The 22,052-nt window shown below is 38.4% G+C and overlaps 1 protein-coding gene across 4 annotated transcripts; it reads right to left on the bottom strand.

Annotated features, from left to right (window-relative positions):
• Positions 1–159: 159 nt before the first annotated feature.
• On the bottom strand, positions 160–21,877 carry inpp5b (inositol polyphosphate-5-phosphatase B). 4 transcript variants are annotated; one of them, XM_044208107.1, is made up of 23 exons: positions 21,576–21,877; positions 20,555–20,634; positions 20,082–20,179; positions 19,891–19,920; positions 19,678–19,788; positions 18,158–18,301; positions 14,147–14,237; positions 12,658–12,828; positions 8,879–8,980; positions 8,469–8,583; positions 7,410–7,526; positions 6,041–6,228; positions 5,688–5,799; positions 5,480–5,589; positions 4,576–4,711; positions 4,200–4,310; positions 3,793–3,958; positions 3,209–3,444; positions 2,913–3,020; positions 1,856–1,940; positions 1,287–1,414; positions 1,052–1,163; positions 160–618 (listed from the first exon to the last, which is right to left on the bottom strand). In XM_044208107.1, the coding sequence occupies exons 1-23, from the start codon at positions 21,630–21,632 to the stop codon at positions 509–511; spliced, it is 2,718 nt and encodes a 905-aa protein (XP_044064042.1). In that variant the 5' UTR covers positions 21,633–21,877; the 3' UTR covers positions 160–508. The 4 variants fall into 4 exon arrangements, with proteins under 4 accessions (XP_044064042.1, XP_044064043.1, XP_044064044.1 ...); XM_044208108.1 differs by lacking the exons at positions 19,678–19,788; positions 19,891–19,920 and having other exon boundaries at positions 21,576–21,876; XM_044208109.1 differs by lacking the exons at positions 19,678–19,788; positions 19,891–19,920; positions 20,082–20,179; positions 20,555–20,634; positions 21,576–21,877 and adding an exon at positions 18,693–18,999.
• Between the last annotated feature and the right edge of the window lie 175 nt (positions 21,878–22,052).

The raw sequence follows: 22,052 nt of genomic DNA, 5'->3' as shown, positions 1-22,052 counted from the left end.
TTATGTTGCAGATATGATTAAATAAGCTGAATGTATGTAAAGATATTCTCTTGTACACACACGCACTATAAACAAATTAGTGTTAATTTATTTGCTTGTGATTGGCAACATGGACTCAGAATAAAATTTTATTTGAAAAAATCACCAGTGACAAACACCTTGTTTCCAATAGTTTTATATATAAAATCAATATGCTGTTGAAATCAGAAACACTAAAATACAAATTATTTTTTTTTAAATAAAATATACAGACATTAAAAATTGTTAGGTCTCTACAGACGCTCAACAATATACAATAAACTTTGTGCATAAACAGATCACAAACATTGCTTTGAAACAAACTAATATCAGATAAGAGCTGTCACTTTTCTCTTCATCTCACAGTAATTATACTATATATCTATACAAAGATCCATCTAAGAATATAAGAAATCATTACAGTTTATTTCAAATACTGGACTGTATATTTTTTAGTGTTCAACTTCAGCATGAAGAACAAGGCCTCCATCTAGGAGGAGCCTTGGGTCAGGAAGTTCTGAAAGAACTCCTGAGTCTTCCGCTTTTCTGCAAGATCCTGCTTCATGGGTGATTTCAGGAGCAAGGAGGCAAAAATGGTGGCTATGCAGAAAGAAAATAAATTATTCATATTGCATAGTATAACAGATTCCTTTTCTTAGTTGTAATGTTTATTATCTATCTTTATTAGCAGAGTAATTTTTTTTCATGTTTCAACGAATGTGACAGAAGATGAGAAAAAAATTCAATGTAAAAAATGAAGGATTTTAAATAATTATCATATTTACACGTTCTTACAATTCCCTTATAGTCCCTTCCCTTAGAGTATTGAAAAGAAAGTAAGTGCAAACAGTCCTCGAGTCATAAATATAACAGAATAATAAAACAGGATTTTCATTCATTCATTTTCACTTCCCACTGCTTTATTCGTATTTCTCTTCACTTAACACATGCTGACTAAAGCACAAAGCAAAACCTAATAATAACACATTCACAAATGAAAGAGACTGAAGTGCAACCTGCTTCCTTTTCTTACCCAAGATGTTGACATCTAATCGGTTGCTAGCAGAATTCTTCAACAGTTCGCGGAGAAAGGCAGCTAAATAGTTGAACACATTTTGATGGCACTGAGGTAGCATGGAAATAACCTAGAGACAAAAGAAATTAACATTATATCAAAAAAGCCAGAGGTTAACTTTTAGAATTTTAACACATCTTTGTAATAGATTAATGGTAATTAACAGCGATTAACAGTGGCCTGTCTCACTCACTTTCTCACACTGACTGGCATTTGAGCAGCTTTCAAGGCACTGTTGATAAAAGGAGAAGGGAACCACAGGCTCTGGGAGGGCATCTAGGAAGAGAAGCAAGGCCTCTGCTACTGAGTGGTTACTGCCCGCTGCAAGTCAATACAGAGTCAAGGACAATTGTTGAGCAGAATCTGCATGTTTTGAAATGTAGTAGGTGCAAAATGAGAATCATTGCATCCAAGGATTCATTCAAATTGTCCATCAGACAGACAGATTAGACAGAAATACATTTTTTTTGCATTGCCTCAGTATTTCAGAATATTGTATCTGAAATTAAACAATGACTATGAGGTTAAATTGCTGACTTTCAGCATTAATTGAACAGTGTAGCAAATGTACACATGTAGCCTTCAAGTTGAAAGTCAGCACTGTGACCTCAATCATTGTTTCATTTCAAACCCAGTGTACTAGGATACAATGTCAAAACAACAAAAAATATGTATGGAATTCACTGCATTACCTTTTGCAAATATTCTATAAAGATAAAAATACCCCCCAATGGTTATGATGGCAATAGTTTTGAAGGATACGGAGAGAATCTGGCATGCCAGTGTCAAGGCAATCCCTTATTTCTGCAAATTCACTCCGGAGCCCAGGTTGCTGAAATATGTCTTCCTGCAAAAAGAGGACAGTAAATATTAAATATTTGCACACAGCACATTTATTAAGCAAAGGAGCTAAATCACAAACGGTTCACTTGGGCTGAAGAAAATGCTCTTGTGGTTTGAGGCTTAGTGGAGTTGCTTTCACTTAATTAAAATTAAAAGCACAATCCTGTGTTTAAACTACCTGAATCGATGCTTTTAAAAATAAAGATTAATTCCCTTCACCAAATGAATGCAGAGGCTCTACAAAGCTACTTGGCTGGCAGACTAAATTACTGAGCCATACCAGTGTCTTTGTAGCTTCAAGAAAAATCTTTAAAACATTGATTATTTTTCTTAATTCCAGTGGCATGCAGCAACTTTCATTTCTTTGTCCTTAATAAGAAATACACCAAAAGCTTGGAAGGAGGTAAAGAGTTATACAATTCACTTTAAAAGGCAGAATAATTAGGATTTTCCTAAAAAAAACATGTATACATTGACTCATTCAAAAATAATCCCTCTCAATCATCACAATCAACATGACCCACTAGAAGTGTGTGGCGGTGGCTGTATCTGCAGAGACCCTGACCTCTGCCTGCATTTTCTTATTAGGTTGCTGTGTTCGGGACGTTTCTGGGCATCAACCTTTGGGCAGTGGTGTGTAGACCCCAGCGTGCAGTCTGTGAGGTTGGGATTTGTAACATAGGGAGCAGCTTTCATCGCTGTCTCCGTCCCTCTCGTCTTCAGCGCCGGCACAGCGCTAAAACCAAGTGTGGAGATAGGTCTGGCTATATGAGACTCTCACTCTCAATCTCACTCTGGGCTGGGGAGGAGGGGCCAACTTTGAATGTTGCGTTTACTGACAAATCGCAAAAATTTTACTTATTTTGCCTTTAATGATACGAACCTGCAAACAAGAAAAGTGCCCCAAAAACCTAAATAGTGTTCTTTGATTTTATTATAGCACAAAAATAAAAGCTTCATCAACACATTTTCTGACCTGTTTGATTGCATTGCGGAACAAGTGATCCACCATCATCCAGAGTTCTTTAGGAATGTCTAGAGGCTTTTCAGTCTTTGCTCCATTCTCATCTCTAGACTTCTCCGACTAATGTTGAGAACAAATAGAGCAAAGGGAAGCAGTTTAGTCAAAATGGACTCACTGTTAAACTCCAAATCTACAAAGCTATAAAAAAAACAAAAACAAAAAAAACACTACTATGCTGTGGCTTATGAGACACTCTGAATGGGGTATTTCAAGGACACTGTCCCCACTCTGCACATGGGAGCACTAACCAGTTCAAGGAGGGTTTCTTGCGGCATGTCCTGGATGGGCTCCCTAAGCTGACACAATGAATGGATGGAGGTGCCGTAGCAGCTGGGCAGGTAGTTTCCTGTCACAGAGATGAAGTAGTCCTTGCCGCGCTCAAGGTGGAGCACCAGGATGTCTTCGATCTGCTCCTTGCCTGAGTTAAGTTCAGGCGCTGTTGAGCGGTTTACAAAAACCTCAAGCTCAATGTCCACAGAACCACCTAGATGTTGAGAGAGTTGCACAGACAAAGTAAGGGGATGGCTGAACTGTCATAATTCAGGAACTGATGCCTGCTGCCCCGGTGGGTTGTTATGTTGTGCTATGGTTACTACAAGCACTTACTGAGTTAGTACTGTTTGAGGATTTGCAAAGCACCAAGACATCCCTGATCTACTTGCATCTTGTAAGAGAGAAAGCCTGCCACTGTAAGTCAAAATCAAAGACATCTGGCCTCATAGTTCATGGGGTACTTAACAATTTCTAAAACCTAAAAGGCAGGACAATGATTTTTTAATTAAAATGAAATCTGTGACTCCTGGATGAAACTCTGACTGTATGTGCTACTCACCCTGAGCGATAAAGCCTTTGGGGGGGTTGGCTGTGAGCCAGGGCTTACAGTATGTGGGCTCATTTGGCTTCTGGATAAACTCAAACTGACATGGGACCTGCCCGTCATTGATGAGGCTCAATGTCTCTGCCTGGTGCTGCATGAATTTCACGTCCTTAAAGTGGAACTGAAAGAAGAGGGAAGGATTCATGAGGGAAGATGGAAAAATTCTACTCTATTTCATGTAAATGTATCCGATATATATGTGTGCATTAGGCTCACAGCCTGAGATCAATACACAACTTCATTAGTGGTGGTTTACTTACTGAATTCATCAGAGGAACATCATTCATTGTACAATGTGTATCAGAGAGGTATTACAGCTCCCATTACACTGTACTAGAACTGAATATGATAGAAAACTTTACCTCTCGCTTGGCCAAGGTTACAGATGGAATACACTCATTCTCCATTTTGTCTATATTGCGTACAATCTCTTCAAAGGTCTTCTTATAGGCCTCAGCATTTACTCTCTTGATCTGTAGGAGACAATACAGCATAGACAACTGTGTTATATAACCCTTAAATAATACTGCAATACATATGTGATATGAGCCTGTTGACGTAAAGTGAGCAGATAGAATCTCAATACATTTTCATTGATTTATTATCTATTCTCCCCTCCGCTACTTTTCAAAAGTATGTGTGAGATTCAAAAGGAGGACCACTGCATCCTCTTTAAAACAACAAGAACTAAAAGAAAGGAATTCAAGATGAAAACAGTTAGAAGTCTGAATCATTTACCCCAGTGACAAGCAGGGAACTGACTGGTTTGTGGTCACTGGTCTTCAGAGCCATGTGACTCTGATAATGCAGTTGCTTGATGTTCTTCCCTCTCCACAGAATACGGTCACACCACGCAGGCACGCGACATTTTTCACTAAATGCAGAAGGAAGAACAGATGTTAATTCTCAAGTATGTTTATTACATCTTTTACTATACAAAATATCAAAATGCATAAGGCAAAAATTACATCTGTATTACAGTGTATTTGTACACTTTATTACAGTTAATGATATAATCTCCATAGGGAAATTCTCTTAGCAGAAGGTGAAAGAGCAGAACATACCACACAACACTACTCCTGTGATTTAGGGTCACATTAACTGTGAGGCATGTTTATTGATAATGTTAATAACAGCACAAAAACTGGGTGGCTAAAGTGATTTATTTAGGCTACCAGTGCAAATGAAAGTTTGTTGTAGTTTTAGCTACAAGCTAGCTGTTTTAACATTGCTGCAGAGCAGAGTCAGATTAATGGATGAACATGAGCCTTTTGCCTTACATTAAAATATCAGTTTTCCTCCCTGAACCTCATACTTCCATCATAATGCTACTGTGGCTTTAACGTAATAGAACATATAAATGGAGAGATGTTTATTTGTAGACTAGAAAGCTTCCATAAACATTAAACTATGGGGGAGACGGAATGAAGTGTCTTAACAGTGAAACATTTCTCAGATAAGTTGAATTGCTCTGTGTGTGGTGCAATAGCACCACAAGTAGTTACATTGTTGGACTACTTCACATTTTTTTCTGCAATTATCCTTACTTTAACTATGAACATAGTCGTAACATGAAAAATGATCTCCTTACTAAAAGATATTTCATTCTGCTATTTGTAGTCAGGCCTTCATATGATATTACCTTGTATCCCACTTGTCAGAACCAGTGTCATATTTGTAGGTCGGCTGGAAATTAATCTCTCCCTCCACAAAGCCAACAAACACAGCCTCCTCATCGATCTGCCTCTTGAGCTAAGGACCATATGCAGCTGGTAAGTATCACCACTCAGAAACACAAATGATGAGTGAAAACTTAAATAGCAGAAAGAAGCGACCATCACTGATATTACCTGATCATAATTGTGCAGCGTTTCAAAGTCCTTCTTGCTGATTAGCTCCTTCACATTGTCGACTTCAAGGTCACTGATCCTGTAGTTGAGGTCCCCAATCCATAAAATCACACTGTTGAAGGAAGCACAGAGAAACAGAGAAAGAAACATGGAGATAACTTAAATATGGATCAAATATTGTCACAGTTGGATATTTGACAAGAATTTGCAGTATCTTATTCAGTTCATGTCCGGATTTAAAGCAAAAAATACCAGATCAGAGGCAGTTTTATGATCAAAGTTTTTCTTAGTCTGAAACCACTTAATACATATCATGACACTGTAACTGTAATAATATTTAATTGGTTTCATACTCGTGCTTCATGATAGTAAGTGGAGGCTGGGTAGGGTCAAGCTGGCGAAACTGCAGACGACCGCAAATGTCCTTGTAGTCTTGATTACGTCTCTCATATTCTTCAATGTGAGCAGCTAGGTGAGAGTTGACCACGCAGATATCAGAGTTGTGGAAGCGAAAACGGAGTGCCACAGCACCCTTGTTTCCCTGCGAATCAATGTGTTATTGAAAGAGAGAGAGAGAGAAACAGAGAAATTGTGTCAGTATAATGTAAGCAACACAACTATAAAGGTCCTTCAAAAAACATTGTTTTAGATAGTATGCAGTTATACTGTATATGCTCCTTTTCTGACAGTAATCCGATATTATGCCAACAGTTTGATACTTGGCATGTTTCAGATAGTTCTTGGTGCAGATCAGAAACCAGTCTCTCATTACTGCAGGAAAGGATACCCCCACTGGTCACCAGCCAGCCATCTGCTCTACACTGCAGGGACTGCTTAGTAAGCACGGCTACATACGAGACATGAATAACCGATTCTGCAACAATGCATGAGGAGTGAAGTTGGAGCTGCTGGTTGTAGCGCTCCATGGATGAAGGAGCTCTAAAGTGAAGAACAGCCCAAAGGAGGAACAAAACGAGGCTTTGAATTTTCATTGGCACAGCAAAACCTTTGTGCAAAATATTGGCTTATTTATTGTTATTTGCCTGGATTTGTTTTGTCGATGAAACAATGCTGTCATTGTAGGAACCCAAATGTTTTGTTTTTTCTGCTTCATTCATTTGCTGCGATAATCTAATGTTCATGTGTAAAGGTAACATTGATTCTAACTTCCAGCTTGTGAGAAGTAATTTATGTATTTTAATATGTTGACAATGGAAGGTTTTTTATGTGAAGCCAAAGACAATGTCAGTGACGTTACCAAAAGTGGAATCAATAAAAATGCATCTAAAATTCGATTTAGATATTTTTGGCACCTGATGCCTGGAAGTCAGTTTGAAACTCTGCAAGGATGAAATACATTTTAATACATCTCTGACAAAGCAAGATAAAAGAGTGAGAAAGAAAAAAAAAAGGACTGACGTTATTTGTTATGAATACAGTAACTGGAGTGAAGAAAACATCACAGGAGGTAAGTAGTTTCATAATTTGGTTTTGGTGCGTTAGCAAAAAGAGGAAAAAGATGGAGATGAGTGACACCTTTTCCCTTATGTACCTGTCCTGTGGACATAAAATGGGCAGCTTGCTTGAAGAATGGGCTCTGATCAGGGCTGCTCTCGACAGCTCAGTGCTGAAAGTAATATCTTTATATTATATACACAACACCAGTAAACCTACATGAAGACCAGTGCATGAAAGAATAAGACCCGCAGAATCAGTACATACCATCCTTCCCATGATGCCAGTGCCCACAGTCTCAGCCTCCACATCAGAGATAAACTCTGCATGCTCCTTCTTCACATAGAAGATCAGCATGATGCCCACCAGACGCACCAACTTCACCTGTAGCAGAAAATGAGTAGATTAACAAATGTCATTTCATACAGGAAAGCAGATTTGCTGGATATTTGTATTTAATGGGCAGTCAGAGTTCTCATGCTCAAAAGTGCTTTAATGCAGTTTATGCTGCTTATATCAGCATCTTAACTGTTTTTCAATCGCAACTACTATAAACAATGACAATATTTACAGTTGAAGACATTTAGTCTCACCCCCTGTCTCATCTCAAAGAAAAAGTACATCCCAGAAAACAAAGCAGGGGAGGAAGCAAAATAGTTTGAAAAGCCTCTCTGTCAATCCTACATGAACCAACATTCAGATCTGAAGTGAAAACATTTATTTTTCAGCTTGCTGTGCTATACAGTGTCAGTTACAGATCAGCCAAGTGTGCTTTAGTCAGAGCATTGACAGTGGATGAAGAAATGACACGTTATTATACTGGCTGTGTGAGTTACAGACATCTTGTAAACCCTAAGATGACAAGAAGAAAACAACCCAGCCAAGAAAATAGAAAGCCAGCATGCTGAGAAAAGGGAAGTAGATGAACGCGAATAAGGGGAAGACATAGAGAAAGACCAAAAATATAAAGCCTGACTAAGCTCATCAACTAAAAAGGGATATCATAACTGTTCCTTAGGAATATCCTGTGTAATAATGGTATAATATTATGTAGACAATTACTATGGTCACAGGCAGAAACTTTACTTTAACACAATACACTTCAAACACAATGAAAATTGCTTGAAAATATTTTAACATACAACACTGGTCAAAACTGAATACAGTACCAGCCTCCATGCCAAAAAGAGGTACACAAGCTCTACACACAGAAAATAGTGGGCTGTGCAGTAACATTCGCATGTCCAGTCCAAATATTATTAGTGGTTAAGAACAATGTTAAAACAAGGTCAAGATTTAAAAAACAAAAACAAAAAACTTCCTTACTAAGGCATACTTGGCATCTGGATGCAAGGCCTCGGACACAGCCTTTGTCCACTCCAGCTCTTTGGGGGTGTCGTTGAAGAAGAAAGCCTCTTTGCTGAGGTCAAGCTCCTGAAAACTATCAGGAAGGACAAACTGTAAAATTTATTTGAGAGTTTGATTCACATGTTTGAGCTTTACCCAGTACTTTCATGGTATTCTCAAAACTTTTTCACTCAACACCAAAGTAGTTAACTGAAACGTAGGCAGGATTAGTGGAGTGCTGAATCTGTGGGTGGGCATGTTCTCCCACTTAAAACAGGATCAATGGTTGCATGCATCTTTTGGAGGTTTGAGCAGTATATGTCTGTCTGTGTAATGGGATTATGCAGAGAATTGCAAGGCTATTCTCCAGCAGGGTGAATGTGACTTACCCCACGCAGTACATGTCAGGAGGGTTGAGAGTGCAGCTCAGCCAAGGACGGAGGCTTTCTTTTGGTGTCTGTCCATTCACATTGTATGTGCCAAGAAAAAAGCTGAAACAGGATGGGGAGAGGTGAGAAGTGGGCACAAAGGAGAGGAATATAGTGCCACAGTTTGTTTGAACAAGTGCTAACTATTTTCTCTTTATCCTGCTGACTGTGAGGGTCTCTAGCATTTCCAATTCACATCAGGGGATATTATAAATAGTGAAACAATGACCTCAATCTATATTAAGATGATGCCTTGTTGCTTTACTGCAGTACTCACTAGCTCATGTGTAGAAATTCTATGTTATGTATGTTGAATGAGCACTATTGTTCTTTTTCAGCATAAATGCTCCTATTTATTAAAAAGGGGCCAGTATAGTCCATCAGAACTGCTTGTCGGATGGTCAAATAGCTTCGGAAACACCCTCCCCTTACACCTTTCTGACGTCAGGGGGGTTTCTATAATTTTCCAAAACAGTCCATCCAACGTTCACATCCACTTTACGCTGTGATTGGACAGCTGTGTGGAGGTGAGAAAGGAGTCACGGTTTGAACTTTTCTTTCTAGTTCTCTTTTTCCCCCCCATTCTTGACATAACTATTTCTGTCACTTTTCACACGTATAACCGAGTGCAACACTATGAATGACTTCCAGGAGAGACTGTATGAAAATGTGCTCCGTTATCCCTATATTGAAAATGATATTGCGTCTCTCAATGACAGCCGGCTTTTCACGCCGCCTTTGAATGTAGTCATTCGGAACAACTATAAACACTTTTGATTTCTGATGTGGTTGTACAGCACGTTGTAAGAACTAGTTCTGATCGAGTATACCCCGGCCTTTATACACAGTTACACAATAGGCGTATCTGTTACACACAGTCTTATCTGTTGAACACTGAGCAGCGCCACTGAAACTTAAGTGCCTTGCTGAAGGGCAAATCAATTGCAAGAAATGGTAAGAGGGCCAAGTCCTTGTCTTTTACATCCACACTGAAATTTATTCTGCAGGTGCAGATTGAAAATCAGCTTCCTTCCATTCAATAGCCCTCTTCCCTGACCTTCAGGCAGCTGCTGCCCTGCTCATGCTGCTGCACAGGAGCAGCACAGAGCTCTTTTTTGTGCTGACTGCCATCGCACTGTACAACACTTTCTGCCCTAATGGCCCCACCCTCAGCTAACTAGAAAGATGCTGAAGCTGTATTTTTACAAAAATCTTTTTTTTTCCTGAATCTGCACAACAGCATGGATATTCAGTACATTCTCAGTATGTACTGTAATATGAGATGAAAGCAGGCAATGCACATGTGTCCCAGCACAATGCAACCTTTTCTATCTGCTATATTTGATAAATCCAACTATTCAGGCTTATAAGCCAATCAGCACATTCAGGATCATGTAGGGACAGGAGCCTTCCCAGCATGCTTTGAGCAAAAGATAGAGAAACATCTTAGAGAGGTTGCAAGTCAGTCACATACCTAAAGAAAAACACATTCAGACTCACACCTACTGACAATTTAGATATTCCAATTAACCTGAGCGCCATGTCTGGTGTGTGTGGGAGGAAATCAGAGTACCCACCAGGGGAAACCTGTGGCAACATGCAAATTCCACAGAAAGGAATGGGAATTGGACTATAACACGGGACCTTTTTGGTGTCAGGAAACAGTGCCATCCACTGATCCAACGTGCTACCAATGCCACATATAGTGATTCTTGATATTACTATAGTTTTTAAATTTTACAATGAATAGCATTCATATTTTTGCATGTTTTAACACAATATATATTCATGTTGTGTCACAAATGCTGTTCTATATTTCATATTCAAGATTCCTTCTTCCATTCCCATTATATCTATATTCTTTGCTATATTCTTTATATGGGTGTAAGTATTAAGACACAGATCTACCAGCAGGAGGCACTGTGGTTAATAGCCAAACCACGATGCTGACTTCAGCAAATGCTTATTTTTCAACAATCTGATAGAAACAAAAAACCCTTAATAAAATGTCTAGGCCTCTATAGGGACAATAATTTCTACAATACATAAGAAATGAGATGAAGAGCTACAACCTGAGCTACAGTATGTTAATGCACTAGGTTGGTGCATTTCTTGACAGCATCAAGACAGTAGTGCTGAATTTAGCAAAGAGCTAAGTACAGAGAAATACAAACCCACAGATGTTGACTCATTCTTTTTACATAACACTTCTAGTATCCAAACTGCAAAAAAGTTACAGTGTGGGCTCACACTGTTCCTGCACAAACTATCTTGTAGAAACTATTTTAGATTCATAACTGGCCAGCAGAGTACAGCTCAACACAACTGTATAGTGTGAAAATATGCTGACTCGCCTCCTAAACTCAAAACTTAGGTTTTGTTTTTGTTTTGTTTTTTAAACAGTTTTCCACATAGAGTTGGGAAACAAATCTATACTATAATGCAGTACTAAGAGGCTCAAAAAGAGTTTGGGTATTGTAATATTGTGGTATAGGTTAAATGTTGCATTTTCTTGATTCTAAATGCTATACACCTTTAACTGTTTCAGGCTAAGCAAAATGAACAGCGAAAGACCATATCACACTCCTCTGGATTAGATTAGATAGTCCCACCCAAAGTCTCAACACATTATTGATAAAGTAAAAATGTTTGACTTTCTATGATGATAGTAGAACTGAAACGATTCTTTGAGTAACTTGATTACTAAAAATCATTGATGCAAATTATTTGCATCAAAGCTTCATTTAAATGGATGATGATTACTGTCGCACAACACGCTTACGCTGTGTGTGATCAGAGACGGTTCAGAGCGTCTTTGGTGTGATTTGACAGCGTAAATTACTAAAATGTGGAAGAGAGAAAATAGCGAGGGACGCAGAGAAACGACAGGCCAGAGAAAGCGACAGAAAGTGTCCACGAAAACTCTGTATAGTGTGTCTGCTGTAAAACTGAACTAGCCTACCACAATAGCACAACGTCTATGCTTCAGCATCTTAGCAGAAAGCATCCATTCTACGTATCCAGTCCACAGAGCAGACCCGAACACAAGGTATATGAAGGCGAGTAAAGAATGAAGGCTATGTTAATTATGGCTATATGTAATGGCTAGTTCAATCAATATGGTGGCTAGTTAGATAGGTTTTGCTCAAGAAAATAACCACAGAAAATTAAATGCTGTGGTCAATTTGGGAAAACCTGAGCTTCATTCATGTTATTTATTATCATGATAGTCACGGTTCCAGTCCACTCGTTTTTGCCTCCTACAAATGCCAAAAAGAAGACAGTAAAGGTTTACATCATGTCTGAGCTGTAGTTAGATTGAAACTTAGTTATAATTCTGAAACTATATAAAACTATATATACCTTTTTTCAAGTAAAATGTCTGTGTTTTTGCATTTCAGAAAGTTTTCTTTAAAACCCATAATGTAATATGGCACTTAAATGCACTAAATGGGTTTAGTTTTGACAGATAATATTATTGCATGCAATTTAAGCAATAAAAATGTAGATTTTTCTAAAAAGGAAACCAATTAGTTGTTCATTTTAAAAGACCTGTTTTATTTTTTTCTTTTGCCCATTTACTATTGCTAATTAATAAAGCAAAAGTATTTCTTATCCAATTACTCAATTAATTGCTGGACTAATCAGTAGAATACTCGATTACTAAAATAATCAATAGCTGCAGCCCATTTTTAAAACTGATTTAAAACTGACACAACAAGCAATTAAGATTAAAATACCTGAAGTCCTCCAGGTAAGTGTAAAGGTCCTCATTCTTCAGCAGCTCACACTTAATAAGGTTGTCGCGCAGGCCGAACTGCGGCATGGTCAGTATATGAGCTTTGTTAGACGGGGTGTGGCTGGAGGAGCGCACAAGGTCATCCCGGTCTTCTCGACTGGAGATGCCTTGACTGAACACCAGGAGAGAAGAAATAACAGTTAGGCGTGGGAGTGAGGGTAAATAGACCAAGATAGAAACTGGGTCATTTTGTCAGGCTGGTGTGATTTCAGAGGTAACTTCTTATCATAAACGTTGCGTTTGGTGGTTTAGATTTTTCTATTCAAGTACCTATGTACAGTTGCCAGTTCACATTCAGGATACTCAGGCCTAACTGCATCAAGCAATACCTCGCCTAAAAGCTAGAAATTAAATTATGGCACAACAGACATTTCACTCTGCTCCAGACAGCCTGATGCACAGTAGATCACCACAGTGACAACAGAGGAACCCAGGCTATGCAGTGAAGCTCGATTTCCATGTCGTCAATATGAAATGAGGCTAAGGGGAGAGAAAGAAATGTAATATGCCTAGACCCTGTAATCTTCCAGGAATATGCTGTGACTAAACTCCATCTTAGAGTGTAGGCATTCATTCCAAGAGTGGCAGCAGTGGCTTCCAGGTTAAACAACTGACCAAATTTGCATTTTGAACCTTATCAACTTTAAATTGTTGTAAAGTACCCTTCTGCCATTTAGTGACTCTTCTTTTTGTTTTTGTGTTTAACAGTTTGTTCCAAATTGACTGGTGAAATAAGTTATTGTTACTATATTTTAAATAAATTATTTAAATTTGACCATATGGCCTTAGTGTGGTACATTCCAAAAAAATAATATGGTGGTTATATCTTTTTAAAGAAGATCTTTACAAATCAAGACTTGATAGTCTAACAATGGCATAGCAGTCAGTGCTGAAAAAAAAAAGAAGTGCAAATAAAATTGAATCATGGATTTGGAGAATTGTGACTCCTAATGAAAAGGTACCCTGTGAAGTTTTTGACCTCTAGTAGCACTATGGTGCACAAGCACGCAGATGATGCAATACACATTCCTGCCAATAGTTTCACACTATTCCACTGATCTAGAGGTGGAGGTAATGCACCAACAAAAGGCAGGAAAGAAGAAGACAGCTAGCAAGTAAACATGGATATAAACAACACAGGGTTCAAAATAAAATAATAAAAATTGGCTTTGCTTGTTTTATGAGGAAGGAAATGCATTCAACATGTTTGTTAAGCCTCATTGTTACAAACAACACATTTTGGTGAGTAACACTGAATGTAAACAGAAACGTTGTTTACAAGAAAATTCCACTGGGCAACTTTCATCAACAGTACTTCCAATAGTAGTAGAATATTCCAAGACTCTTTCTACAACTATGTAAAAAGACATAGGGTAGAAAGAGTTTTGGTTTTGAGAGCTCCCACATCTGAATTAATAAAAAGGCCTTACCTCTCTGGGCTGGAATATACTCTGGACTTCAGTGTGCCACTGTTAGAACCTTTCTCCCTTTCAAAAGTTCCCTTTTTGTCTGATGATTTCTCTGTTCAGGAAGAGCAGGAGAGAAAAGGAAGATTAATAAAGTGTGTAACTGTGTTTTGCCGGCTGCTGGGGGACCTTCCCATTAACATTATCTTAAAATGTGCCCTAGGTATTGACAGCCTGGGACAACTCACTCTAATAAGAAAGAACCCAGCCCTGAGTAAACCCATATTTCAACCTTTTAATTACTGATATGGAGAATAAATTAAAGCTAATTATGACTAAGAATAAAAACAAACACGCACAGTAACACACAAGTCAATCATAAAAGTGCCAAGTCAGGGCTCACTTGTTGTGGTCAATGGACTTAGGCCATCTTTTGCAGTTGGTTACAGTTATTGCATCCTAAGTAGTTGGATTTAATGGGCGAGTGTCAAGTATGAGACAGCATGGCCCTGTCTCCTGCAGCTTGGCAGAGAACACAGCTGGCTCTTCTGAAAAGGAAAGCCAGGTTCTTTGAGCAGGAAATTAAACTCTACAAAGTTATAGCAGGCTACATTAATGCACCTGACCAACAGCACTGCATAATGACCGAAAAAATTAGATATATTGACCAAGATAACATAATAGACTTCAATATTTGTAATTTTTATTAACATGACCTCTACTTGGCAAACTGAAAGCAATCTGTGATGCATTTGTTTTCTGATCTGTCTGTGTGCAGCATTCAATGCAAGAACCCTATGGCTCAAACACATTGACATTAACTGACTGTACATGGATATCATCAGTACTGCTATTAATAACATTATACAATTTTCGTACACACAGAGGTAAGGAAATCAAACAGAGAGGTAATAAACCTGTGAAACAAAAGGGATTGGGGAATGTAAAAACAAATCATATTCAAACATTTAAACACACAATTAAAGTATAAAAAGTACATTAAAATACATCTAAACTAAACTGACAAAGCTTTGCCAATCCCAAACAGCAGAATGTCTGTTACAAAAGGTATGATTTTAGTCACTGCTTTGTCTAACGCAGCACTAAAGTCTGAGTCAGTTATAACAAAAAAGTTGCTTTTTTCATTTTTACCACAGTTGGTTATTTTCTGCTGCATCTTTGTTTTACAAAAGAAAATGTTCTCATCACTCCAACTTTACTAAGACAAAGTTGGAGTATGTGACCTGTGTACCAAACTCTGAGAAAAGGTCAACATGTCAGACGTGCTTGCGCTGTTTGTTTCATTTTGTATTTGGTAAAAAATTAAACAAGAACCAAAAAAAAAAAAAAAGGTTAGGCTAAGCAAGGTCAACTATAAGATACAATACATTTTAAAAGATTCCCAGAATGATCAACTGACACTTTAATTCAAAACCAGTGACACTGCATGAACAGGAAAAGGAAAAGAAGATGGCCCTTTGTTTGACTGAGAAAACCGCCAGCAAACTGTGAAATGCTTTTGAAGGCATGCAGGAAGCTACATTTGAGAAAGTGAAAATCTTCTTGTGCACACAGAAAAAACCCCATGTAACTGTTAAATTGACTCAAGAGTTTTCCAAGCTAACCTATGAAAAAAAGAGATCATGAGTATTAATAGCACTAACCCTTGGTGTGCAAGTACTCATGTTGATTGATAAACCATAATGCATTAAGAATGGCTGCATTACAATGTTATAGTTTGCATCAATAACCTTATAGTATAGTAACTTTACAGTGTTCATTCTAAACTGCTTTGAATACCAGGTGGATCAAAAGTGATATAAAAAAATAAGACTACACAAGAGACTCACAATTTTTCTCAGTGAACTACACTATCTGGAAAAAGTAAAACAATAATGAAACAGTGTAAAAATAATGTGAACTTGCAAAACAAGAATTAAAACAAATATTGAGGCTTGATTTAAATACTCAAATGGCAGTTATTGTTTGCGCCCTGCTGAAGACAGTTATGCCGCAATATGTTAGTCTTGCTGAAAAGTATGGCACATAGCTTTCTGGCATTGCTTTTTCCACCTTAAAGCTGCCTACTAAACTTTATACCGTTGTAATGTTCTTCATCACCCATTCACAGTTACCTAAACCAATACCAACCAAGTACTGGTTAGGTTTTATTTATTTTATATAAATCAAGTTTTACTTATTACACCTGTTGTTTACAATCAGCTCCTGAAAAAGGGCCTTACCAAATGAGGGTCCTGTGTGTGAGTAGCGCAGGTATTATATTGCATGGCATATTTTACATTCCTGCACATGCTTTATTATTCCTAACCAGCTAATGTGCTTAACTAAAATTTCAACCACAGTGGAGGTTGTAGCATGAACTGCAATTTCACACTCCTAGCCTCTTTATCTGCGGTTGATCATAGATGTCAAGTTATTCTAACAGGTCACAGAATTAAAACAGTCATAGCTTTTTAACTACAATGGCACAAAGTTCAACATTGCACAACTTCCCCTCATGATCTAAAACTAAAGGTAATAAACTGCAGAGGAACCACTTTAGTAATAATTTTTTATTCTCAACAGTAAATCTACACATGCAAATAAAATTTGTTTCTCTTAATAAAACACTTGGCATAATTTGGCGCTGAATGACAGAGGTGCTTTTCTCACAGCCAAAGGCAAAAGCAGACAGTGGGCACCTTTCTCTTTTGAGAGACGGTCGGAAGAAAGTTTTCAGACAACTGATTTAAAGCTAACAGGCTAAGCTAGCTAAGAGGGTGAGTCACAAATGAAAGTCTCTATCTGGAAACAGCCAGATAATAAAACAGCAAATTGCCTAAGAAGCGAGACAAATACTGTGTCTCACTGAGTGACACAATTCTGTGTTACTAAAACACGTTACTGCAACACCAACCACAACAGGTGTATCATTTTCTGTCACATAGCGACCACTAACATCATAAATATTAACGTTATTTAGCTAGGACTTACGTTAGCCGTCACTAGTCTCTCACCGTCTACGTGGGATAAGATTTACGGTAGCTTGATATTGAGGCAGATAATATTATTAATACTACTAGGATTTAAAACAACCATTATTCCGTCTGACGAATACTGGCCCTCTACCTAATCTGGCTAAAGTTAGCTTCTTTGAAATAAGAACTACTACTACTACTACTACTACTACTACTACTCGCTAGCATTAGCTAGGAAGCTAGCTGATTAGGGTAGACTGAATGCTACAAATTGATGCAATGGCGTTTCCTTTCACCACCTCAAAAATCAACAAATGAAGGACTATTTTTCATACCAGAGTCTCTCATCACCCTAGACATCTCCCTGAACCGCTCCCACGCATTCTTTGCAGACTGAAGAACAATGTCCAGTTTGTGTCAGACCTGCCCATGCTAATGTTGTAGTAGGAGGAGGAGGAGGAGGAGGAGGAGTTTACCTTCCCCTGCTGCCTGCTGCAGAGCCAGGAGAGGCCAGACAAACAGAAATCTACTATGTGGAAAATCACAGTATTACATAGGGAATTAACTTAATGCACTTCAAGAAAACGAGTAAATATTAAAACACTATGGTGAAAAATGTGATATGATTTGTATATGAACATAAGTTTTTTGTTTGTTCCCTTTTTTCCCCATTTACATACTTTTTACATTGTATGTTTTATAAATGACATGCAGATCATAAACAGCATGGCTCTAATCTAGCATGCAAAAACATAATGTTGCATGAAATCTAATTAATTACTTCATAGGTCAAAGGTACTTTACTTTTAAAACCCTCCATTGTTTGGCTCTGTTATATATTTTTGATTATTAACTCCTTTTTCTGCACCAAGACCCCAAATCATGCTTTTGCTGTTTAAGCTCCAACAGTGTGAAACAAACTCCCCCTCAGTATCAGATCTGCTAAGTTTGTGCCACCTTTTAAAAAGCTTTTATTTAGTTTTAATTAATTATGCTTGACCTTTCCCATGCCAAAAAAAAAGTTTATTGGACATGAAGACGCTGGCTGTGAACAAACCTGTTTTCCGGTGCTGCTTGAGTTTAGTGAGTGTTGTGCCGAGGGGTGCAAGGGCCTGTTTGACAACTCCCTGGGCTCTGGGGACTTTGTGGTACTTATTAATCCACTCGAACTTGGGTACCTGTGTGGGAGACTTGCAAACATCTGACGAAACACAAACAGAGAGAGCAAGAGAATTAGAATTAGTTAGGATGATCGCAATATTGAGTAAGGAATACAACAAGAGCCTGATCTGAATATTGCATTTTCTGCTGATTTGTTTTTATGCAAAAGTGGAGAAGCTAGAGCAAGATTCACAGTATAAACAAGAATGCTTATTTATCGACTCCGCTTGTGTTAAGGAAATAAAAGAGTGGTCATTTCAAAGCATATCTGAGCAACAGCTTTCTATTTCTTGCACTATGTGTTTTATTTATCTAACAAACTGTACTCCTAGTTTGTATGACCACCTTCATGCTTTGTGCTCTGCTGCTTTAAATGTGACTACAACTTAAAGCTGCTGCAGTGCATTGAGATCTCACTTTTATCTGCTTACCTTTACCATTTCTCACACTCTTCTCTTTAACAACAACAGGTTTCAGGTCATTTAATCTTTCCATCACTGGTATCTTTCACCAGGTTAAAAGCCTTTGTGGCTCATCTTAAGAGTACCACAAAAAAAGGAACACAAACAACATATCGGTCTTCGTCCGTGTTCACGTGGGGTTTCCACTGTGAAAAATAGTGAGCCAGAGGCAAAAGAGACACATCCCTAACAAAGCAGACTGTCTGTTAAACTTTCAATGGCCTGCTCCATTCAGATAAAAAGTTAAAAGTAGTTCAAGAGAAGTATTGAAGAGGAAGTTACATGTCCTTTTTAAACTGTTTCATCTTGTCCCTTTTGCAAACGCTTGCTGTGAAAGAGGCAAACTACATACCATCTAAGCTCCACCCCTCCTCTCTGTCTGAATACACCCCTCCCTTTTTTGTCAGCCATGTGTTATGTACACCCAGTGACTGACAGATGAAGTAACACCACCAGTTTGTAGTTCCAAAATTGGTGTAAGTTGTGAAACCACAGCCACCAAGAGTCTCACAAATACATTGATACAATAAATACATTTTCCAGTAAACTAATGTCAGAGGTTAAGAATAAAAGTATTTCATGGTTTGCCACATAATGTAACCTCAAGGCAACTGAAGGCTGGCTGAGCAGGTTTCCTCCAAACAGATGGTTAGAGCAGATTATTTGTGCTTCTTCACACATATGTGCCTCCTACTTTGTTCAGAAAAGAAAATATATGAACTACTAAACCCAAACAAATAATTAGTGGTCTACAAAAGTATCTAAAGAGGTGAGGGTCGATGCTTGTGCTATTGCGCTGTTTGAATGAATAGTACTTTCCACATGTTTCCCAATTCATTTTCAAAAAGCTTTTTTTTTTTTGGTTCTTAAAATGTCCATAAACTTTCTAGGATTTTTCAAAGGCTTTGAGAATCCTCTCAGCTGGATGTCATGTAAACTCTGAGGGCTGACCTACCACTCCACGCCCTGTTGACCTCACTTAAGAAGAGCCGCGAGTGGGACCCAAAAGGAAGTCTGAGCTCTAACTCCTCTTCCTGGTAGCTTAATCTCACTCTGGTATCACCACCTAGAATCAGACGAAGAGCGTAGAAAACATTTGATATTCAGTTTCATGTGGTGGATCATATTACTGTATGACTGCGCTACAGTGGAAATGAGGGCAACTTACCCACAACCGCAAGTTCCTCTGGTGAGCAAACTAAAAAGAGTGCAGCATGAGAAATGTTTAATGGCGCTTACTGTCATGCCATTATTCCACTAGAAACAATAGTCATCTTGAGGAACACAATATTATCTGGCGCTCTACTTTTTAATTGTCAGTCTGTTTGCAATGAGGTATTTCATATGAAAGCAGCTCACCCTCCACAACAGCAAAGTCAAGGGAGATGGGTATGATGTCCTCCAGTGACACGTCATCAGCAGTAATGGCCATCCTTCGATGGGTATAAATAAAGATTCTACGAAACATTACAAGACAGACATCTTAATTTTTAACTATATAGTTAGCAGTCTGAGTCAACAGTATTTTTACATCAGAAGGCACATGGAGGTGTGGACACAATAAAAACAAGAAGTAGTAAAATATAATGCAAGCCATTACAATAGCCTAGCAGCTTTGCAGTAAATACTATCATTTTCACATAATATATAATTTTGGTTACTGTGTCAGACAGGTTGATGCAACTCTGTGGTCATTTTTGAGGCCAATTTGTGGTGTTGCCCTGGATTGCATAATGCTGTCACCCTCTATCCTTACAAAATAATAATAATAATAATACAATAATACACAGAAGCCATATTGTAGCTCATTTGTACAATCTATTATAACTCACGCATGTTCTTTTGTAGACTCCACCAATCCCAGAAGTCTGCTCTCTGTAATGTTATCAAAGAGGACATCACATTGGACAGCATGTTCACAGTTTAGTTAAGGATATAGTGGAAATATGTTCATGTGCTCCTTCAGTGGCACCTTTAGTATTTCACCAGGAAATATGACCTTCCTCTCATTTCAACACATTTTTTGGGTACAATGGGAAATATTGAATGTTTTTTTGTTTTTGTTTCCTATAACAAGTCCTTGAGTATCTCCATTCTATACTAATTCCACTACATTTCACAGGGAAACATTGTACTTTTTACTCCACTACATTTATCTGACATCTGTAGTTATTTTCCAAATTAATTATTTACATATTAACTGTATCAGTTTAGAAAATATGATAATTTTTTATAGATTAAACTAACTGACAGGTGCAATTCTGGTGCATAAAAAGTATTTTTTAGGCAGTTACTACAACTGAACTCAAGGCATGTGGGGTACAGGGCAATATTTAGTTTTTTGGAAAAGACAGGTCTTAGAAGAAGAATATAGGATAGGAATAAGACCAGTCTGAGCCACACTCCATTTCAGAAGGTGGCGGTAATGCACCAAAAGTTGTTTGCCAACCGCCACAAAACATTAGAAGAAGAAGAAGAAGAAGAAGAAGAAGAAGAAGAAGAAGAAGAAGAAGAAACAAAGTTGCCATCTTGTGGATGAAAGGTCTTACTACAAACGTTGGATCATATCCATGGGAACTGGGAAGTCACACCCGATTAAAACTACACTAGTGCTGAAAACTACGCTCACTGGAAATGCATTGCCTGATTGAAATCACAGCCTGAAGTGATTCAGTGATTAATTTATTCAGAGACATGTCAACCATGTGGCAGATCCTTAATCTTACAGGCCTCTCTCCGGGCTCTGGTATTCTTCAACGGAGTCGTGTTAGTTCAATTTAGTTTGAAGCAGGTAATCCTTCATTTGAAGTACTGATAATCCATAAACCAGCACATGAACGTCGCAAAGGATACTATGATGCAGTTTTCTTCCCTTTCCAAAGTTTCTTGAATTGCGACGGATTGATCCATAGTGAAGGCAGTTAGTTAGCCTACTTGTGTGACAACTTCTGCCTCAGGCTTCCCACACGAAAATACCCGGAGGTGTTTCTAGCAGCGCAGTTGTTTCGCTCTCAAGTGAAAGTCAAGTGTAGGCTACAGCGGGTGGAGAGACGCTTCAGGAGCCCCGTGTAATCCGACATTATTCCTTTTCGATCCAGATGTTTTCTTCTTCCTCGCGCTGCTGGCCCGACCCAGTCTGCCACGCACTGATTCATAATAGCTGTGTGCGCCCGCAGTGACGTCACACATCTGGGCTGTCAGTTTGGTTCGGATTAGGCCTCGGGCGAATGATCCAAAGAGGATTATGTGCTACAATAGAGCCGTATCGCCACTTCTACAAAGTTACATCGAAGCTTTCGAGGATGTTTGATGAGCCACCGGGTCAATGGG

Source organism: Siniperca chuatsi, linkage group LG9 (assembly GCF_020085105.1).
Source record: "Siniperca chuatsi isolate FFG_IHB_CAS linkage group LG9, ASM2008510v1, whole genome shotgun sequence".
NCBI lineage: Eukaryota > Metazoa > Chordata > Actinopteri > Centrarchiformes > Sinipercidae > Siniperca > Siniperca chuatsi.
The sequence above is the reverse complement of the archived record's forward strand: the minus strand, read 5'-3'. Positions and strand labels throughout refer to the sequence as shown.